This window comes from Schistocerca piceifrons, chromosome 3, assembly GCF_021461385.2.
Source record: "Schistocerca piceifrons isolate TAMUIC-IGC-003096 chromosome 3, iqSchPice1.1, whole genome shotgun sequence".
NCBI classification, from domain to species: Eukaryota; Metazoa; Arthropoda; class Insecta; order Orthoptera; family Acrididae; genus Schistocerca; species Schistocerca piceifrons.
Window position 1 is genome coordinate 214,437,450 of NC_060140.1, and position 20,875 is coordinate 214,458,324.

At 37.0% G+C, this 20,875-nt stretch overlaps 1 protein-coding gene across 4 annotated transcripts in view; it reads right to left on the reverse strand.

The window, feature by feature from the left end:
• Positions 1 to 20,875, reverse strand: part of LOC124789884 (chromodomain-helicase-DNA-binding protein Mi-2 homolog) — a 176,816-nt gene that overhangs the window by 86,991 nt on the left and 68,950 nt on the right. For all 4 annotated transcript variants that reach the window (XR_007016183.1, XR_007016184.1, XR_007016182.1 and 1 more), the window contains exons 9-13: positions 14,869 to 15,065; positions 13,320 to 13,443; positions 10,395 to 10,592; positions 1,453 to 1,613; positions 1,106 to 1,280 (exon numbers count right to left, since the gene is read on the reverse strand). Coding sequence is in view for 1 of the 4 variants with exons in the window: in XM_047257401.1 (XP_047113357.1) it covers positions 1,106 to 1,280; positions 1,453 to 1,613; positions 10,395 to 10,592; positions 13,320 to 13,443; positions 14,869 to 15,065 (855 nt within the window). In the remaining 3 variants the exon portion in view is untranslated. The remainder of the gene's footprint in view (positions 1 to 1,105; positions 1,281 to 1,452; positions 1,614 to 10,394; positions 10,593 to 13,319; positions 13,444 to 14,868; positions 15,066 to 20,875) is intronic.

Genomic DNA, 20,875 nt, shown 5'->3' on the forward strand with positions numbered 1-20,875 from the left:
GCTCGTACAGAGGCGTGTAGGCAGTCATTTTTCCCTCGTTCCGTTTGGGAGTGGAACAGGGAGAGAAGATGCTAGTTGTGGTACGAGGTACCCTCCGCCATGCACCGTATGGTGGATTGCGGAGTAGGTATGTAGATGTAGATGAAGAAATTTGTAACTCTCTTCCTTGCCATATTGAGGCCATTACCAAGGGTGGTTACAGTATAGTTTGATGTCACATGGAGAGAGAAATTTTTTATCTAGTGTGCTCATTCTACACAGCATAAAGCTCTAAAATATTGTGAGGAACTCTTGTTCAGAACAAAAGTTGTGTACTGCAAGGTAATCTCTCAATTTATATTTGAATATTATATTAATATCAGAATAAAGTTTTCCAGCACTGCTTGATGCCTATTGAAAATGAAACCTGCAGAATAATGCACATCTTACTATACAAGAAGTCATTCATGATGTAACTGTAATCAGCATTTACACCGAACAGATTCATACCACATGTGGTAGAATCTGTTCACAGATTAAAGTGTTAAGTGCAAAATGTTTTTCTGTCTAGTGTTCACAGAATGAATATGGCAGTTCCCTTTGAATGAGTCCATATTATTAATGTTAGCTGTAAATTATTTTGTGAAGTGATAATTCAAAACTGATACTTTGGATGTGCATGACAATAATTTTTAAGTGCTGTAACAGTTTGCCTGGGATACCGATTCTTCGAGAAATGCCACTGTGACTTCGTGCGAAGCAAATCCTGTCATCATGACTATGACGATGGAAGCAATCTATGTGACTTGCAAGCAGTGTACTCTTTTGAGGGAGCAGCAAATGGGTCAATGTGACAGGTGGGTCACTGATATCCTAAAGAGCAGAACCCCAAACACAAAAACCAGAGATCCTCCAAGGAAATGGTATAGCAGTGAGTACAAACTTAAGATGACAAAAATAACCTCAGATGCCTAATAACAACACAAGACCATGCACATGCAAAAACATATGAGTACACAGCTTGCGATTAAAGACTGACACTGTTGATGTTCAAATGCATAAATTAAAGCATATTTGTTAAATACCTGACAAATATTGCAAAATCTATGAGAACAGGCGGACTTACATTGTAATATTCTATTGCTTGCTTCAGACCCAAGATATTCTCATTCTCATCTTCCCACGTTGCCTGATCGTAAGACAAGTCCCGCCATTTTACCAAGTAAAGTGTCCGGCCATCACGCATGACACGGTGGTTGATTATACGGTGTACAATCATCCATTCAGGCTTAATACCATACCTACAACATAAGAATTACATCTTAAAAAAGAGGTGGTACAATATGACCTGAACTTGTGAACTTCAGCAATCATGTGTAAGATGTACAAGCTACTATATCCCTAAATTTTTGTTAGAAAGTGACTCTGTATGAAAGAGCAAAATAAAAATAGATTTATACTATATGGTCTCACCTGTAGTACTTATCTTCAAGCATCTGGTCATCTGCATTTGCTTCCTTAATGCGCTTCATACGATTATCCATTTCATCCAATGGTTCATCCAATTTTGGTGGTTCATCCATATCATACTTACGCATGTAACTCCGTATCATAAGTGGGTGAAATACATCCATCTAGCAATAAAACAGTTACATGGCAAGTTAAGTCTGAGAAAATAATATAAATGAAGTGTATATTTAGATACTTTATAAAGGTCATACAAGGGTTTAAATCAAAGTTACATCAAATGAATCTCATTCAAAGTTCCATGACATGACCAAGAGTTTCTTTTTAAGTAAGGATTGGTTTTACTGTGGAGGTTGACTAATAGAACAGAAAATCTTTTAAATGGACAAAAATACTGGACATAGTCAAATGCCTTCAACATATATCTAAAATATCAGGGGGAAGTGAAACAAATCAAATTAAACTTTGAGCTACATTTAATTTTTCTTTATTTTGAGCTTGTCAATTTGATATTCAGCCACTTACACAAACTACCTCAATGCTTGTCAAATATTCGACAATATGATAGCCTCATAGGAAGATTTATTTTTGCACTCATGACATCTAATTTGTATATACGATATCTCATTTTTTCTGTGAAGCGGAAAGCTTTTTTTTTCTTCTTCACACTAGCTAAGGCAGCCAATGAAATCTGTTGTGAAACACAGTGTGCACTTGCTAATATGTAGGTTCTTGGAAATAGTGTGTCCAAACTTACAAAGGCTGCTTACAGGTACTGAGAGGACACCAAGATTGTCACCTGGCCAACAGTCAAAGGTAATGTCACAGAATTCTTACTTGCAAATATTTTACATACAGAAACTGCTGAACTACTTATCACCTACAATGCTACGAGTCAACCGAACAAAAATAAATAGAAAAACAATTGCTTTTCTCAACTCTTCCTTTATGTTGCTATGCTCCTACATAAAATAGATGGTTCCAGGAATGCAAGGACCAAGATCAGCCTATTATTAGTAATATCAGGGCACTTGTGTGCAAAACCTCTCACTGAGAATGTTATAATTTCATAGATAACTGTTACCATGCGAAATTCCACAGATTTTGGCACTCTCCTACAAATGGTTCCACATTAGTGACACTGGTCATATCACTTTTGTATCATTTTGTTCACACAGTTTATTTGTCAGAAACTTCTACACGAAGTAGTTAAAAAGCTACCCTTTTAATCACATACTGACTTCATATTTGCTTCACATGAAAACACTAGAAATAATGGATGTCATCACGGGAATCTAAGCAACTGCAACGAAAGTTTTCATAGAGGACTTCTAAGACAAGGCTCTGAGGTTTTCAGATTTGATATGTTAGGGTGTATGTGTGTACAGGAGATAGAATTACCTCCTAGCTAAAAAGGGAGAAAATTTTATTAAGGTTTTTGTCAGCTGCGTCCTCTACAACATGGTATTACATTCTGCAACATGATTCTCATTCAGAAGTTTACGACATATGGAACAGTTACTGTGAAGCGAAGAAGTGCAGGTTCGCCTTGTGTGTTGCTCACATCCTGTTCTCCATGAGGAAGAATTAAGAGGAGATAGAATGGATTTTTTTTCACATTTTAGGATTTTTATCTTATTATAAAACTTGCAATTTTCCGAATATATCACTCTCATGGGAAGTATTTTATTTCTTAAAAATATAATCTACACCGGTTGAAAATGTTAGAATTTTTACTTGCATTTCTTCAGGATCTAATAAAATTGGTGATTTTTTTATATAGAAGGCTGTGGATTGCTGTATTATAAAGGTCATGTCCAGAAGAGGATGGGCACCAGGTTGAGGAAGTTGAAGTTTGAGAGACAAGAAACTTTCTGATGGTAAAACCACAAGAGGCAAGCTGACAGACAAAATGATTGATGAACTACAGCAGTATTATGGGATGGCCACTAGAAATAATACTGAGGATTTGTTGAAAATGAAGCAGGCAGTATGGACTACCTTCTTCCAGACTGTCAGCTGATGAAAAACCAGTACACCACGCCCTCCTGGACCTGATTCATGGTGCAATTACCACAATGCCCAGCACTCAAACAGTTCATACGGCCATAAACATTCCATCCCAGCAGCAGTCATGGATATCATAAAACCTATTTACAGAAAAGTGTCTGCATGGTCAGACTCAAAATCCCAATGAATCATTCAAGAATCATATGGACTCACTCACCAAAAAATGTTTTTGTTGGAATGAAGACCCTAAAGGAGGGGGGGGGGGGGGGTCAGCGATGCTTTATTACTTTTAATGATAGCAACATTGGTAGGGTGAAAGTGCTACAGCATATGGGAATTAATCCTGGAGCAAACTGCATTGGAGAACTTTAATGGATGGACAAGGTTCGCATTGATGAAGAAGAGTATGCAGCACAGTTGGCCACTCAGGAGTCCGGAAAGAAGAAAACAAAAGAAAACTGGGAAAAAAATAAAGAGGATGATATACAGTATGGTGCAGGGTGCTTCTGAGTGACTAAAAATAAAAAATTAACGACATATTAAGTGAGTTACAGTCTCTTGAAACTTTAGAAGCTGTTACTTATAATTTACATTTTCTGTTTTATTTTTTGCTAAACCTCAGAAACCACTTCGAGTAGAGTATTCAAACTTTCCAGGAGTAATAACATACATAGCCTAAATCTACTGAACTAAAAGAAGAACATAATGTTATTGTATAATTAAAATTATTTAGGATAAAGTACAAAAAAGTAACAAAATTTTAACCATGTAATTAAAAAATTGTTTCCAAAAGCAGTGGCTGAAATGCAATGATTGTAGTTCAGTGGACTAAGAATATATAGTTTAATGTCCTGTAAAAGTTTCGTGTCAATGGCTACAGTGGTTCCTGAAATACAGGGAAGCCAAGTCACTAAATTTAACATTGTCAGGATAGGGTGCTCCAGCTCCCCTTAATGATTTTTAACTGGACAGTTTTCACACCACAGGAGAAAGTACACCGAGTACTAAAAAGGTGCATTCCAATAGATTCATACAATGCTGGAAGGAGGTGAGGGAATGTAGTTATAAAATATAAGATGAAGTTTTTTTATTCACATACACATCATACAACTACCTTTTATAGGTCTTTTTCCAAAAAAAATGGTAGAACTTCTCAACATGAAACTGACAGTAAACATTAAACAACATATTCCCTGGGAATTGCGATAAAATGCACAGCAAGTTAATGAGAAAATCTCAAGCACTCTCATCAGCAGAAAATGTAAGAACACACATCTTGATATTGGTCTAGAAGTTGTTGGAAGACTCGTCTTCACCTACAAATTACAACTAAATAACAGAACTGGCACCTTTTTAAGATGAAATAAATTTATGCATAAACAAAAATTCATAAATCGAACAGTGCTATGCCGAATAGGTCACTTGGTAGAATGTCATCAGTTCATGAATGAATAACTTTAATACTATGAGTTTTGGGATAGCTCATCTTCTGAGATCTGTGAAACACAGGACAAAACAGACATGTAATAAAGGCAACATGAATGGACTCATCACAAAAATATACACAAGGAACAAGTAAAAGACACACATCCTTAAGTTACAAGGAAAAGATACATGCATGTTCATGTACTGTTCCAATTACGAGGTGCGGTCGAGAAGTTTCTAGCCCGAGATAGTTACCTTAATGACTCGCACAAACAACACTGCCTACTTTTATGGTGTCCCTTTGTATCTATGCAAGTCAAATTTCACGGCTCCAGTTTTGTTATTTTTGCCACTGGGATGTGTTGTATATTGTAGTGTAAGCAAAATGGCAAATCTCAAATCACGAACCGTGCTGCGCTTGATTATCTTCATTTGAAGAGAATGACTCCAAAGGAAATTGCGGAGGACATGCGGAATACACTTGAGGACAGTGCTCTGTCTTATGCAACAGTGAAAAACTGGGTGTTCAACTTCGAACATGGAAGAACGAGTGTGGAAAATGCACCAAGGAGCAGGCCTATCACTGCTGCCACTGAGTAAACAGTGACTGCAATTCACGATACAATAGTGCAGGATCGTCGAACAATGTTGCAGAACATTGAAACCACATTTGGAACCTCTCATCGTTGCGCCCATGACACTGTTGCAGATATTTTGGGAATGCGGAAAGTTTCATCTCTGTGAGTCTCTAAAGATTTGAATGCATATCAGAGATGGGAGCATGTACAGTGTTGTGAAGAAATCTTCCGCAAATTTGAAATGGGTCAACACAGCTTTCTTGCAAGGTGTTTGACAATGGATGAAACGTGGGTTTACCACTTTGATCCTGAGACAAAACAGAAGTCACAACAATAGAAACATCCTTTCATCCTCTACCCCAAAAAAATTCCAGGAGCAAAAATCAGCCAGTCAGGTGATGGCATCGGTCTTCTGGGCTGCAGAAGGGGTAATTATGGTGGATTACTTGCCAAAGTACGTTAACTACCAATACATCTTACTACTGCACCCTCCTCTGCTGTGTGTGTGTGAAGAAGTTATCTGAGCGTGCCACCAAGTGTATCGCATTGAAAAATAAACTGGTATTCTAAAATTTGTCATTCTTTAGTTGTTAGGCTAGAAATTTTTCAACTACCCCTCGCATATAACATTTTTGTATGCTTGCCCCATCTCCAAAAAATCCACGTTATAAAACTTTATAATACAAATTAACGTGAAAAATCAAAAAATGGAAAATTCTGTAGGAAATAATGACAAATTAACATGAAAAGTATTTCTAGATAGCTAACCAACACATGGAACTGCATATTCTGCTGTACTTACTGCAGGGTAGGAGTTTTACATCCATGGGAATGTTCCAAGCAGAAGTAGCACATTACAGGATCAGGCACTGAACCGCAAAGTCAATTTTACGCCACAAGATGCAACAAATTTTGACGCAAATCAGAATTAGTTCAATTATGCTGGGATCAATATCATTTGTGACCTACAATAACCACCAAGTATGAGGAGGAATAACTTGGAGACAAATTTTGGAAGGAAAGTTTTGCATTCTTCTTGAAATTTGAGCAATTCTACTGACTGCTTTTTTTGAGCTCCTTAATGCTATGAAAATCCAAACAAAGTTTGCAAGCAGTAAATTACCACCATTTTTAAGTTTTTGAAGTGTTACCAATGCATACAATTAATGCTCCAAAAACTGCTGACATTTAACTAAAATAGAGGACAATTTTTTCAAAACTTGCTTTCTGCAAAAACAGGGCCAAAATTAGTTTTTAGATATGAATAATGCCATTTTTGATGTTTATGTTGGTGACATTTGTGGAAGTGACAAAATGGCCTTCTGGCATTTGCTTTCTGTGTATCTGAATTATTGTCAGGTCATTGTCAGCTGCAAAGCTGCCTGTCTAAGATGACAAATGTGTCACATGTGTTCTTAGCCTGTGTGTATTTTTAATAAAATGGTAGACAAATACTCTGAACCAGCAACAGAAGTTGAAAGGGGAAGGAAGAGAAGGAGAGTGATAGAAAAGAACCAATAGAAGGTATCGTGAAGAAAGAGCATGGCAGTTAGATGCCAGATGTGGTCATCTTTGAAGCGACTATGTTCATAGGAGGGTACTAGGGCTATTATGCTACTGACTTAACCTACAATGAAATGGATGGCAAGTAATTTCCAAGTTCACACTTCTGTTAATTATACACACTGTGGGGAGTCAACTGCAATAGAGATCCTCGATAAAGGGCAGAAATCCTTCAGAACCATGGGCACAGCAGAGAAAGATGTAAAAGATGAATCACGCCAATAAAGAAGAGAGACCAGATATGGCAAAACTGACGTAGTTTGTTAAAATATCCAATAATGCGATCTAGTTACACGGAAATATATTGAGAGAGAACTGGGTGGGAGACTGGACTGTAAACTTGATAATTCGATTGACTTAAAATATTTAAATGTTTGTCTTGATGTAATTATGGCAGTCTAAATCAGTAATACATAAAGTTATATGTAATGTATTTGTTTATTGAGTAAATGGGTGATAAGAAAAAGTTGTACATCAATATGTTATGCATAAAGCAAAGTCTTCAAATAAGTTGCTATTTTCATAGTCTTTTTGAAATATATGTACGTGCATTGCTCTTTTGATTTATGGATTTATCAATTACTGCTTTGAAATTAATACATTACATGTGAAGTTTTGCAAAATTTTTATCCATATACAAATCCCTAAACAGTCGCTTGCATTTCTTAAAAATTACAATTTTGAAGAAAGTCAGTTTTGAAAAAACTGATCCTCAGTTCTTGGAGGAATATGCCCACATTAGGGTGTATTGCAGCCTATATTTGGAAAAGCTGCAGTAATAATGACAATGTAGCACGAGAGAGATTTCTCAAAAAATATAGTGGCAGCTCTTAATTATGCTGTATGATTCTAATGTTTTTTCCCATTCTGACCGACCGAATTATTGACATCACAGGGAGAGGAACATTTTTTTAAACACACGTTTTTTACATGTACTGATGGAGAATTTACTGACTAGGTATAATTACCTCGATACCAAAACAGTGAAAATTAAGCAACAGTTTACATTTCCACACTTGCCACCCCTAGAAAGCCCATACTGTTACCACTGCCTGTTACAGTTCCATGCACGCGAAGTCAGCATGCAAAAACCTTACGTTTTAATTAATTCTCACAAGAACGTACTTCAAACTGCTATCATTGTAATGTAGTATTTATTGCCGTGATAACATCAACAAACCAAGTTTCAGGAATATTTTTCACTTCAGTCATGACACTGCTCGGAAGTAAGCAACACACTAACTTGAACTATGAATAATATTAAGGAGAAGAAAGGTGATAAGCAAAATGTAAATAACTACAGAGGTATATCTTTGTTGCCAGTGGGTTATAAAATATTTTTTCAACAATACTACTAAACAAGGTAGAAGCAACACTTGATAGCCATTTGGGATAATATCAGACTGGATTTAGAAAGGGTAAATCTTGCTCTCAACAAATTTTCAACATAAAATCCATAATTCGTCACAGACTTACAAACTCTGAAGATATGGTTGTAACATTTATAGATTTTAAAAAGGTATTCGAGTTGGTTGATAGGGAAACGCTAGATAAAGTAATCAGAGACTTTGGCATCAAATCTAAATTAGCAAACCTTATTCGTGAAACACTCACAGACACGAAATCAAAAGTAGAGTTTCGGGGTGAACTATCGAAGGCATTCAACATAAAAACAGGTGTAAGGCAAGGTGATGGCCTGTCTCCACTCCTCCTTAATTGCGTACTAGAGAAAATAGTGAGAATGGAAACAAAAACTAAAAGAACAGAAGCTGTCACCAATCAGACGGGGAACTAAAAACAAAGATACTGAAACCCACTGTTTAGCATTTGCGGATGATTTTGCCATTCTTTCCGAAAACCCAACAAATGCTGGAATACAAATCAATCTCTTAGAAGAAATAGCCAACAAAGCAGGTTTAAAAATATCTGTAGAAAAACAAAATTTATGACAAATATAAAAAATGCTCCGGAATCCCTAGCAACAGATACTGCCCAGATAAAAAAGGGTAAATAAATTTAAATATTTGGGAGATATTATCCAAGAAAATGGCTCAGAAAAATTCGCTGTAGAAAGAAGAATACATGAAATGGAGAGAGCTTAGGGAATAACAAGGAATGTCTACAACAAAAGGTATCTGTCTAAAAATTTGTAGATACAGCACTACAACACAGTAGTAAAACCAGAATGTCTTAATGCAAGTGAATGTTTAGGCATGGACATTTAGAAACAATGAAGAAGTTTATCGCAACATAGAAAGCATAAATTAAACACTAGGAAAGAGGCGACTGCTATTTTTTGGACACTTCTACAGAATGAACAGCAACAGGTTAACCAAACAGATTTTTAAATATCTTTGGCACAAGAAGCCAACAATAGCCTGGATCAAGAAGTTAGCAAAGAAACAACATCAATGAAACAGATGCAACAGAAAGAGATTTTCAAGAGGAAAGTGTTAAAAATGAAATGATTCCAAGGCAGGAGGGAGTAGAAGACAGGGTCAAAATGGTCAGAGGAGAGAAAAAGGATACATAGTGAAAAGATGAAAGATACTGGAGGAAAAAGAAAGAACAACAAGGAAGAAAGCACTGAAATTGGTGCGTAGTCCTTAGATGACCCGCAAGACGATGATGATGAAGAAGAAGAAGAAGAAAGCAGTCTAAATGTTCAATACTTATCAAGGAACATGTACTCCAAAATATTTATAAAACAGTGATTGTAGAAGAAATTAAAGTGATGTTAAAAATTCTAACACATAAATTGCACTTGCTGTCAGACAATGAAAAGTGGACATGACAATTCAACTTCCAGCTAACAAAAAACTCCCAAGTCCAGTGAGCGCACTGGAGGAGATCGTAACTGAGCAACAAACATAAAATTACTGAGTCCATTCAGTCAATTAAGAGTTGAAATTTCTTGGAGTCTTTCAGAATTTACCATGATCTCTCTAACTTGTTTAGGCAAAATGAATTTTCCTTGTAAGTCCAGGTTATCGAGACAAATCACCACCTGTCCTGATGAATTTTCCATTTTCAAATGGATATTGTTAAATATATTTGTGCTTTGAATCAACGACCCAGCAGGACACCTAAAAACACACTACCTATGGTAATGTTTGTCTCAGTTAGAGGAGAACCATGATTCAAGGTTTCTGTTACAAAAATATTACACAGTTTGAATCATTCAGCTTTTAATACAGAATGTGTGGCATAATAAAATATAATCAAGAGGCCAGACTTTTGAAGGAGGTGTGTCTAATGCAACAGCTTATAGGAATGTCAAATTAACGTTTTTGCATATTTAAATATTCCTGAAAAAATTTGAAACCTGTTTTTCCAACATCTCACTACTTCATTAAGAATAAAATGTCTTACCTGTATTTCTGACACCCAGTCACAATGCCAGTATGATTTTTCATGCCACTTGACAAAGAATTCCCTGAAACGAGGTGGTTTTCGCTGTCCTTTGCTACTCGATGGTTCATCAGACTGCTTTTCATCTCCATCTTTGCCTTTGACCTCTGACCAACGCCACGTTAATATCTTTGACACTTTACCAGGAAGTGGTTTGCACTGCAAGTAAAGCAGAATTCTCATTGTACTAGATATGAAACAAGGTAGAACATAGGAGATATAAGACAACCAGACATAGCAACAAGAACTGAATAAATAATCCATTTTTGGGCTTACAGGGACCAGGAAAGGCAGCGTAATGGAGCTTGACCCTGTGGAAAAATTACCTGTTGCTTTATTGTTATAATACATACAACAATGCAGACTAAATACTGTCAACTTTGTCAATATATTAAATTTAGACATCACTGGCACTCTGCTATCTTGGTTGCATACAACTGCCATAAACGAGTCTACTCAATCTTCTCAACTTAATGTCTCCTCCCTCTACCCTCCTACTAGTAACAGAATGTCAACAGACAACCTATGTCTTTATTGATTTAACACGGTACACTACTACTCCCTAACACATAGAAAGGCAGTTACCAATGGCTCCTGAAGCCTTACAAAGTTAGACTATACTGACCACAACTATCTACGAAGATGCTGATGGGACCTGACATTCAATGACTCACTGGTAACTGCATCAGAAATATACGGCAGTCAGTCAACACACACCTTGCAGCATCATACGAACACTACCAACTAATGTGGCCTTTCGTTACATTAGAATTGGTATGAGAATGTTCCATGTGTGCATGATGTGGCAGACATGATCTGTTTGTCATGTAACAAAACAGTGATGAAAGTTCAAGTTTCTGATGGAGCTAAATCCAGGGTGGAGATCATTCTGCTAAACCATGGTACCCCAATGAATACAATAATGTACCAAGGAAAATTCCTTAATTTAGTTCAACATCATATCAATCAACACTAAATGTATCATTACATGATGACTGCTTACTAACAATTGGACATAGTGATGCTTTAATAAAACACGGATGGACACTGTTGAAAAGCGAAGTACTTGCAACACCAGACTGCCAGCCAGTGAATCAGTAACTTTTAAACCAGTGTAGCAGTGCACATTACTGAAATGCTGCAATTTAGGGCCTACAGCACATGCTTAAGACGTCCTCTCACAGGACAGAAAAATGCACACGAACAAGGAGCTGGCGACACCAAAGTGTGGAATTCCGCATTCCACTACACTGCGGAACATGGAATAAAGAACCTGGCATGGCATATTTTTGTCTCCTGGAGAGCAACATGGCAAATGACATGTTTTAGGTCGCAAGCAGCACAGAGGAGCCCCAATATTGTACAGCATTAAACATTTTCTTTCTCACAGAGTACATGGTACGAATATAAATTGTTTCAAAGCATCAGGAAATTGACGATCTCTAAAAAACATGTTGTTTTAGCTATGATTTGTTATAATAAAACAACAGGAAACTACTTTTAAGTAGGTGAAGGCTTCCTGTAGTTCATGTTTTTAGTGTTATAACATGTGTGCTACGAAAGTATACTGTATCAATGCTAAGGTACAGCTTGCATGTCAGATATCAAATAATGGCATCTGGAGATTGTGTATACCATATACAAAGGCCCAGACGCTATGTCGAATTTGTAGCGAAGTTGGTAGTGTTATGAGCTTTGAGTAGCAAAGCTCAATGGAGCGGGTCCATGTCCACCTGCTCTCAAATATTTTTTTTTCCCTTCATATCTGTTTTCTAAAAGATTCTAGGTCTTTTTATTCATTATCATCTTGAAAGTCGATGTTATTTATTATAAATAATGAATTTGTTGCAAAGGCCAATGACTGTCCAGAGATCTTAACATGACTGCCAGTCTATGTCAAAGTAAACCCAAGTTACACACAGGAAGTTTTTGTTGTTATGAAACTATCTGTACAATACATATACTTATCTCCGAGTTTATGGACTCACTCATGTTTGTATTCTGCCAGTGAAAATCTTTTCAAGTGAAGGTGAGCTGCTTCAAAAAAACTTGTCTCTCACATCCAAATGAAATTACGAAATGAATCTTGATCTCAAAATTATGTGATGAAGTACATTCTTTCAGTGTGATGAGTGTCAATGCTACATAGAGAATATAGATATTATGTAAGTGCGGACTGATGTTAGACACACTACCTTAACTATATTCAATTTAAAACCCAAAATGGGATAAAAATTCAACTCAGCCAACAATAACTTCTAGCAGTACGTAGCTCAACTCTGTTTACACCATTATGTGGTATTTCTCTACAAGTAATTCACTATTCAAGCCACTGATGAATCCAAAATCTGCTTTGTGGTTTTCTCTACTCTCCAACAGAGTTAACATAGCTATTTTACGCACATCCATTCTCATAAAGAAAACTGTGTGGTCTTTGGGCCAGATAAAGCCCACAATGGATGCAGGAGAGAGCAAAGCACATTAACCAGGTCATCCCATGTGCCGACAGCAATGCCTCAAGTTAGATCAGATGCCTTTCCATGTCAATATTAGCTGTCTTACCCAATGAAGGATAGTTTCAGGGCAACGCTCCAGAGTCTCTACAAATACCGGCAACTTTCTTTTGAATGTTTCCTTCTCTTTACTTTTATAGCTGCTCTGACTAATTTTTTATCTCCTGTACTGTTGTAGTTGGCACACTGATTATCCAGGATGTCATCCTATTTGTCGAACTAGCTTGTGCCTTATACCTATGAAGTGTTTCCCAAAAGATTCACCACCCAACACAATCATTAAGGCATAATACTGATTAATTTCATACTTAATATTTCAACTAATCATTAAAACACTACACAGCTGCAGACTCTTCTGTAATATTAAACTTACTGAGCAACGTGGACACTTCCAATCTCCGTCAGGGATGTCCTTAAGTGGTGGATTTAAACAAAACGTGTGATATGCTGAAGGACAAGAGTCACAGCACAAAAGCTCACCACCATCTTTGCAAACTCTGTAACATTTTAACAGTTATTTCAGTCATCCATGAACAACAATGTTAGGAAGAATAATAATTACAGTGACAATCAATAACTGAACAAAAAATAACAACTGACATGGCTGCTTCTATACAATAGCAGTTGTGTAATATTTATGCTGGACTGGTAAATATTACATATCCAATACACGTTTGGTAGTTCGTATTGTATTCTCCTTAGTACTATTGACATATGGTACTATAATGTACTAGTAGTTAATTAACAGTAAGCAATTGTCATACTATCAGATATGCTCCAAAATAGATGTTAATATAAAATTAAACATGGTATGTGAATAACTGCAATTCTTCATAACAGAAAGGCTTGGCAGACTCATTTGTTACAACAAGAAACCCCACGTAACAACACTTAAAACATCAGATCACTGTGTCATTCATTGTTAAAAACTTTTGGATCCACAACAAAACTTTACCTCATGTAGAATCCAGGATGGAAAAGTAACAATATTATGAGAAAGAAAGTTGCCACTTACCATATAGCAGAGATGCTGAGTCGCAGATAGGCACAACAAAGGCCCCAGGGCCCAATTAAAGCTTTTGGCCATTGGTCTTTGGCGACAATAGACACCACACATATGCCCCCCCCCCCCCCCACACACACACACACACACACACACACACACACACACACACACACACACACCACTCACATTGGTGACCTCCCTCACTCTAAAAACAGGAAAATCTCTTAAAGCATACTGACAATGGGCCTTAAAACAGGGGTGCCATTCATAAAAAGAACCAGTAAAAGTGTTATAAAAATCTTAACAAAAGAAGGTATGAAATCAAATTTGACCTGACATACCCTTTTGGTTCAGAAATGAAGGTACATTACAAGAGGTGTGGGAAGTGACCTCCCTCTACTTGTATTCGCAGTTCAACACAATGCTGGATATTCGTGAATGCTACTGCCTGGGTATTGGGCACAACAGCCTGGATTTAAAGGTGAATGTTCTCACGTAATTCATTGATGGTACATAGTTTGTTCTTGTCACTTGATCTTTGAGGTGACTTCACAGAAAAGAAGTCAGCAGTGGTGAAGTGAGGTGAGGTGAGCTTGGAGGGACCACAAACATATGAAAATCACTTTGTCAGTAAAACATGTTTCCACCACAGCCATACTCACTTTAGACACATGGCTTGTTGCTCTATCTTGCTGGTACCAGACAACTGTCAGTTTCATGTCATTCAACTGGCTCTTCCACTGAATATCAAAATATTGTCAGAATCAAACAGCAGTGGAAGAAGCAAGTCACACGGAAGACCACAAACAGTAAGCCATGTAACATTGTTTAACTTCAGTAACTTGGAACTACCAAGCTGAAACAACTAAATTGGCGAGGTTCTCAAATTAGAATCAAAACAAATTTTAACTCTTACCTGCAAAACTCCATGTGCTCATCATCATCCTGTTCCTGAACCCCTTCCCCCTCACAATGTGGGCATGACCATTTGCCTTCTGGAGTCTCTTCTAACTCTGGATCAAGACAGACAAGATGATATGCTCGAGGACACGTATCACAGAGTATTATTTCACCACCTTGCTGGCACACTTCACAGTAGTCCTGGTGATCAGTCTGGAAGAGAGCAATAAAATTCTTAGTAATGATCGTCCTCCCCCCTCCCCCTATGGCTTCCAGTTTAGTACTTTTTACACTCAGATATTTGCAATTTTAAGCATGCAGCCTTCTTCAAAGTAAAATTGTGTAATTGTTGTAGTAGCCCTGTTTCACGTGCATTGCAGATGTGTTTATGTTTACATATGATTTGCAATTCAAAAAAAGCATGCTGAGAGGGGAGGAGGCAGGGAGGAACAATGACATGCGGGGTGGCGCGCTGGGGGAGGGGGCTGCGGAGGAGTGGGAAGGGCGAAGGAAATTTGTCATAATAAGATGCAGTGAATAATTTCTTACATCAAACAGTCCAACTTTAAGTGCATTGATATGTAAAGTATACACTACACTTTTATTTGGAAATGAGTTAGACGAAAAAGAGTGAAGTAAAATAGGATAGGACTTTTAAATACGAAGGGAAGAGAAATACATGGTTGGAATTGGAGGGAGTAGAGGGGAAGAAGCAGGAAGGAAAATGCAATGAACAAAGGAGCAGCAAAAAGTTACCTTAGAAGCTATGGCCTTATCAACAATATAGGTTAATTATCATAACACAAAAAATTGGCAATGCAACCTTTTGGAACATAGTAAACAGTGATGCCAATTAACTTCTTTGCTGCTACAGCCATGCTTTCTGCAATTTTTGCTGAAGGCGGTCTTTGATATAGCTGTACTGCTCACCAAATGCTGGTCTTGTGCCAAGAGATGGCATTTTGGCAGTTTGAGAATACTCATCAACTGAGGTTTTGAAAACTATCAGGATAAAAAAATTGATTCTTGCACATCTTAGTCACAGATCTTCACTTGACAAGGAACTCAATTTCTTTTTGTTATTTGTCATACTACTGCACTGAATCAAATTAAGTAAAACACGGCATTCAATTTTAAAGAGCTCGCAGAGGTAGAAACGCACTGCATAAACTTTTTGTATGGTTGATTTTAGCTTATATCCCAGGGGATGAAATGTGCACAAGAAATCAAAATTCTACTTTAAAATTGACAGCAGAACAGTATCTAATTTCTTTCACAAATTACTGGATTCTGTATCTGACAGTCACACTTGATGCATCCATTCACATCCTTCTGCACTGCGAATCATGTGGTCATAAATAAGGTACGTATGCTGATTTATAAATACTCTGAACTTTTTTATTTGCTGAGACACGGAAGTAATGTGTACACAGCAGTGAGAAGTCGGCGACAAATAGGAAAACCCAAGTGGCATATGCATACACATCAACAGCACCTGAGGAAATGGTGCAGCAGGGCGTGTATACACATCCACACAATGAATGGATGGGTTAAGGCAGTACTTTCAATCAATTTTGATTACTCATTTCATCAGTTATATTAATCTTCCTTTCTCACACTTATCTACCCTCCCCTACCACTACCAGTCATGGATCAAGCTGTGTTCTTTCTTGACAGAAACAAATTAACTTTGGAACATATCTGTACACTCCTGCAACTACTTACTATCAAAACTTTTGCACAAGTTATTTTTTGTCAGTAGGCACCTGTGTGAATTAGCTGCCCCTTTTCCTTAAGAATATCTAAAAAACATATGATATGAATGTCAGAACATTAATTTTTTTTTCCTCCAATGAAGGACTCCATTACATTTCACTCAAAATGTACTTGTTTTTACTATGATAGCTGATAAGAACTACTTATAACAGAACTGGTTTTTTTTTTTAATTTTTTGCTATAAAATCTGATAAACCTCATATACGTTACTGTTAAACAATTCACAACTGCTTTTCTTACACTACATGCTATTTAATATTCCCTACACAAGCATTGCTGGATCATATGCAACCCTTTACTGAGAGCTACAGCTTCAGTCAATGAAAGCACACAAAATACACTGTACACAGAATATATCCACATGCTAGGAAATACATGCTACCTTTATCAACACAGTCTTTCTGTATCAGTCACCACTGCAAAGGCAACAAGAACTTAAGAGCTTGATGAGCAATTTAAAATGCCCTAACTCAATCTTTTTCTCATTCTCTCCCATTGTCATTAAACATTACATTTACACTGAGCACATCAGACAGATTGTTCTGACCGTATCTTCTTTAATGTCATCCACTAAGTCTACTCAAATTGCTCAAACTTCAAATTTTTGTCTAATTCTGTAACACACTGAATCTGTTAGGACATTTAAGGGGCCAACCAATATACAAAACGTGATATTTACAGGCACTGCCCACTTTACACTTAGATATTTTACTGCGCCTTTTGCATAAATTTCTGCAGTGGTAACATGTTACACAACAATAACCTGACTGTCACTACTAAGTACTGGTAGACCTCCACAAAAACTATTAGCAACAGTAATATTGTTAGTTGACAATTTAAATATATACGCACAACAATGTTGTAAACACATTTGGAACAGTGAGAACACCGATGACCAAACTGTTTATGTAATTACATTTTCCTTTAGCACCACGTGCAAATTTTTACTTCAAGAAAGTAGTAAAAATTGAATATTAGGTGCATAAACATATTATGTACGTCTTACAATTCATAATACAGCTTCATGGTGATGGTTGAGGTGTTGGTATTGGTGGTGGTAAGGACAGACTCCCATTCAGTGTAGGAAGAATTTACTATTTGGTCCAGGAAATAAACGTTCCAACAATCTTGTCCAAATTTATTAGTCACATCTCTACACACAAATAACTGTGAGCAACAGAGTATGGTAATTTTTATCTACTTCTTTCTCATCACCAAAGATTTCTCAAGACAAAATTCGATGGGCTCTCAACTGTATTTTTCTCTTAAGGTAGCCTATTCACATCATTATACGTTCTCTCATTTTCAATGCCATCTAAATGCTCTTATGTCTTTCCTATAGCATTTCTTTTATCAGAGATATAGGTTATCTTTAGTGGTATCATAAAATGTCTGATCATGCTGCTGCTTCTCCTGAGAGTACTTCTAAGAATCCCTCCAGGGTTGCCAGAAGTTTCCCGAAGTGAAATTCCCCAACTTCCAGACACAGTTTTAGCATCTTTTCCTGACGAAGTTTGAGGTCTGAAGGCTAAGTAAAGAGGTAAGTCAACAAAAAGATGTAAGGACTTCTGTATTTCTCAACTTGTTTTTAATTGTAATTTTGAATGAGCAGCAAGTTATTGTCTCCTTTGCAAGATTTATAATCTGAAAGCTAAGTACACAGGTACATTGTATAAATAAAAAACCATTTTTAGTCAAAGGATTTCAGTGTTTATTAATGAGTCAACTGCAACTTTGAATTATCAGCATGTTTTTTCCTGCACAAACTTTATGAACTTTCCAGGCGTGATAACGATTCAGATCAGACAAACATGAAATGAATATATTGTACAAAATAATATTAAAGTTTCAGAAATATGAACAGCAGCTCTGAAATGCATATAGTGACATTTTCTCTGATAAATAATACTCAGTGTATTGTCAAACAATATATAATAAAATTAAACAATGGAAACCACTCAAAAACTCCTATGTGAGAAAAGTGATCTCTTCATTAATTCCACTCAGTTCAGTGGCCCTATTTGCCAGTATCCATGGCTTCTTGGCCTTCAGTTGGTCATTGTGCTGGACATTGGAGCTCTTCTGCTCAGCTCGCTTGGCTGCTTCATCTATTTCACGTTGCTTCTGCTTTAAAGCCTTGCCATACTGAGCTCCAGCATTGCAGTAGTCCAGAATCACTGTCTTGCTAATGTCAATCTTAAAGACACTGCCAGTCGATTTCAGGTCTCATATACTTGATGTAGGGCTACAATGACTTGGTTCGTTGGTTGATTATCGTACATACTTTATTAATGGAAAAACCTTACACTACGAAAGCTTGATCATGACTCAGCATGATAACCTTTTGAAGTATCACCATCCAGTAAGTCTCTCCAGAAGTGATCTATTCTCGTCGCACTTCTCTTGTAGCTTGAAAAGAGATCCAAAAATTCTTGCTTACAAAGAAGCTGCATGAATTCTTTCTCAACTTTATCACAGTCCTTAGCAATCATCCAATTCTGTAAAGATTTCTACTATTGCTACCGCTTGAGCTGTTATATGCATCACAAAATCTCATGTATCTACAAACGCAATGTTTCAAAAATGACTTTGCAAGGAAGTATGAACACATTTTGAACAGAAAGTCCCAGCACTTGGTCCTGAAAGTTAAAATATCTTTGGCAGGCACTTTTACCTTTCTCAGCTAGACCATACAGCATGACTTAAGTTAATTTCTTTGGCAGGAACAAGACTAGCTTCATCTTCAAGTTTTACATCACATACCACTTTCACAGAAGACAACACAGACGTGTTCAAATTATTAGACTAAACGATTATTTTTGATACTCTTAAGGTTTTTGGTGAAAAAATAGGATTTGTTTTAATGGTTTGATTGATATCACAAAATTTCCCTTCCAAGCAACTCGCAGATCGCGGAATTTTTCACAGTTGGTAATATTTCTCACTTTCCCTCCAAATCGTGTGTGTCCATGTACAAGTTTTGGAACTGTATTTTACGTTTCTGTGGTGAAACTGTATTTTACATTTCTGTGATGTACTTCAGCTTGTTATTTATTCTATCAAGTTCTTGCTACATTAACAAGACATTATACAGCTTGCGAACTTGTGCCTGTTTTTAGCTACAGGAATAAATCACAGAGTTTCCATAGAAAGCGAGGTTACGGGGAAGACAAAAGATGTTTCACCTTGGGAAGTTTCGGCTGTGCTAGCACTTCTTGCTGAAAATCGTTATGAGTAGCAAGAAATTGCTGACAGAATGAGAATATTACACAAAACTGTCAGCAGAATCAAACTTTCAGTGCAGAAAGGTGGTGAATACAAGCCAAACAGGAAAGGAAAATGTGGATGTAAAAGAAAATCTGTCCTAGAACAATGAGAAGACTTGCAAACACAGCAACAGTGAACCGTAAACTTACTTCTACAGACATGAACCATCAGCTGAAAGGTTGAAGTTTCACCTGTGGCAGTGAGGAGAAGGCTGTCTCAATGAGGTTTTTTTAAAAAAATTGCACCTGCCATGAAAACCAGAAGATTGCAGTGCCCTAAATAACTTCAAGAGTGGACAAGTGACGACTGGGCTAAGGTATGTGCAACGATATGGTAAATTATGTGGGTCTGATCTCTAAAGTTAGGAGTTTTAGCTTGAAACTATGATGCTTTATTGATACTGAAAAAATGCACATCTGAATTTTGGGACTGTTGAGGTCTCCTATGCTACTATTCCCAACTTTTCTAACTTGCAATTTTGTACACATGCTTCAGGTATGCTTCAGTGTTGAATCTATATTCACTTTGATGGAAGAAAACAGCCAATATGTTCATCGCAGACCTGGAGAACAATTCAAAGCTGAGTGTGTGCAACAATGTGTGAAGCATTCAACTTCCGTTACTGTCTGGAGTGTGATGTCTGTGAAAGGTCCTGGCAGGTTACACATTGTCAAAGGGGCAATGAGGCAAGAACAATATAAAGAAATCTTTGAAAAGGAACTTTTTCCCCCAAATAAATGAGTGGTTTCTTAATAAAGATGCCATTTTTATGCACGATAAGGCACCTTGCCACAAAGCCAAAAGTGTTTCCAAGTACTTGGAAAAAAAGCAACTGAAAGTGTTGCCTTGGTCAGGGAATAGCCCTGATATGAACCCAATTGAAAATTTATGGGCTATTGTGACACATAGGATAAGGAAATTTACAATAACCAACGAACAAGATCTCATTGAGAAACTAGAGGAAATCTGGCACCATGACA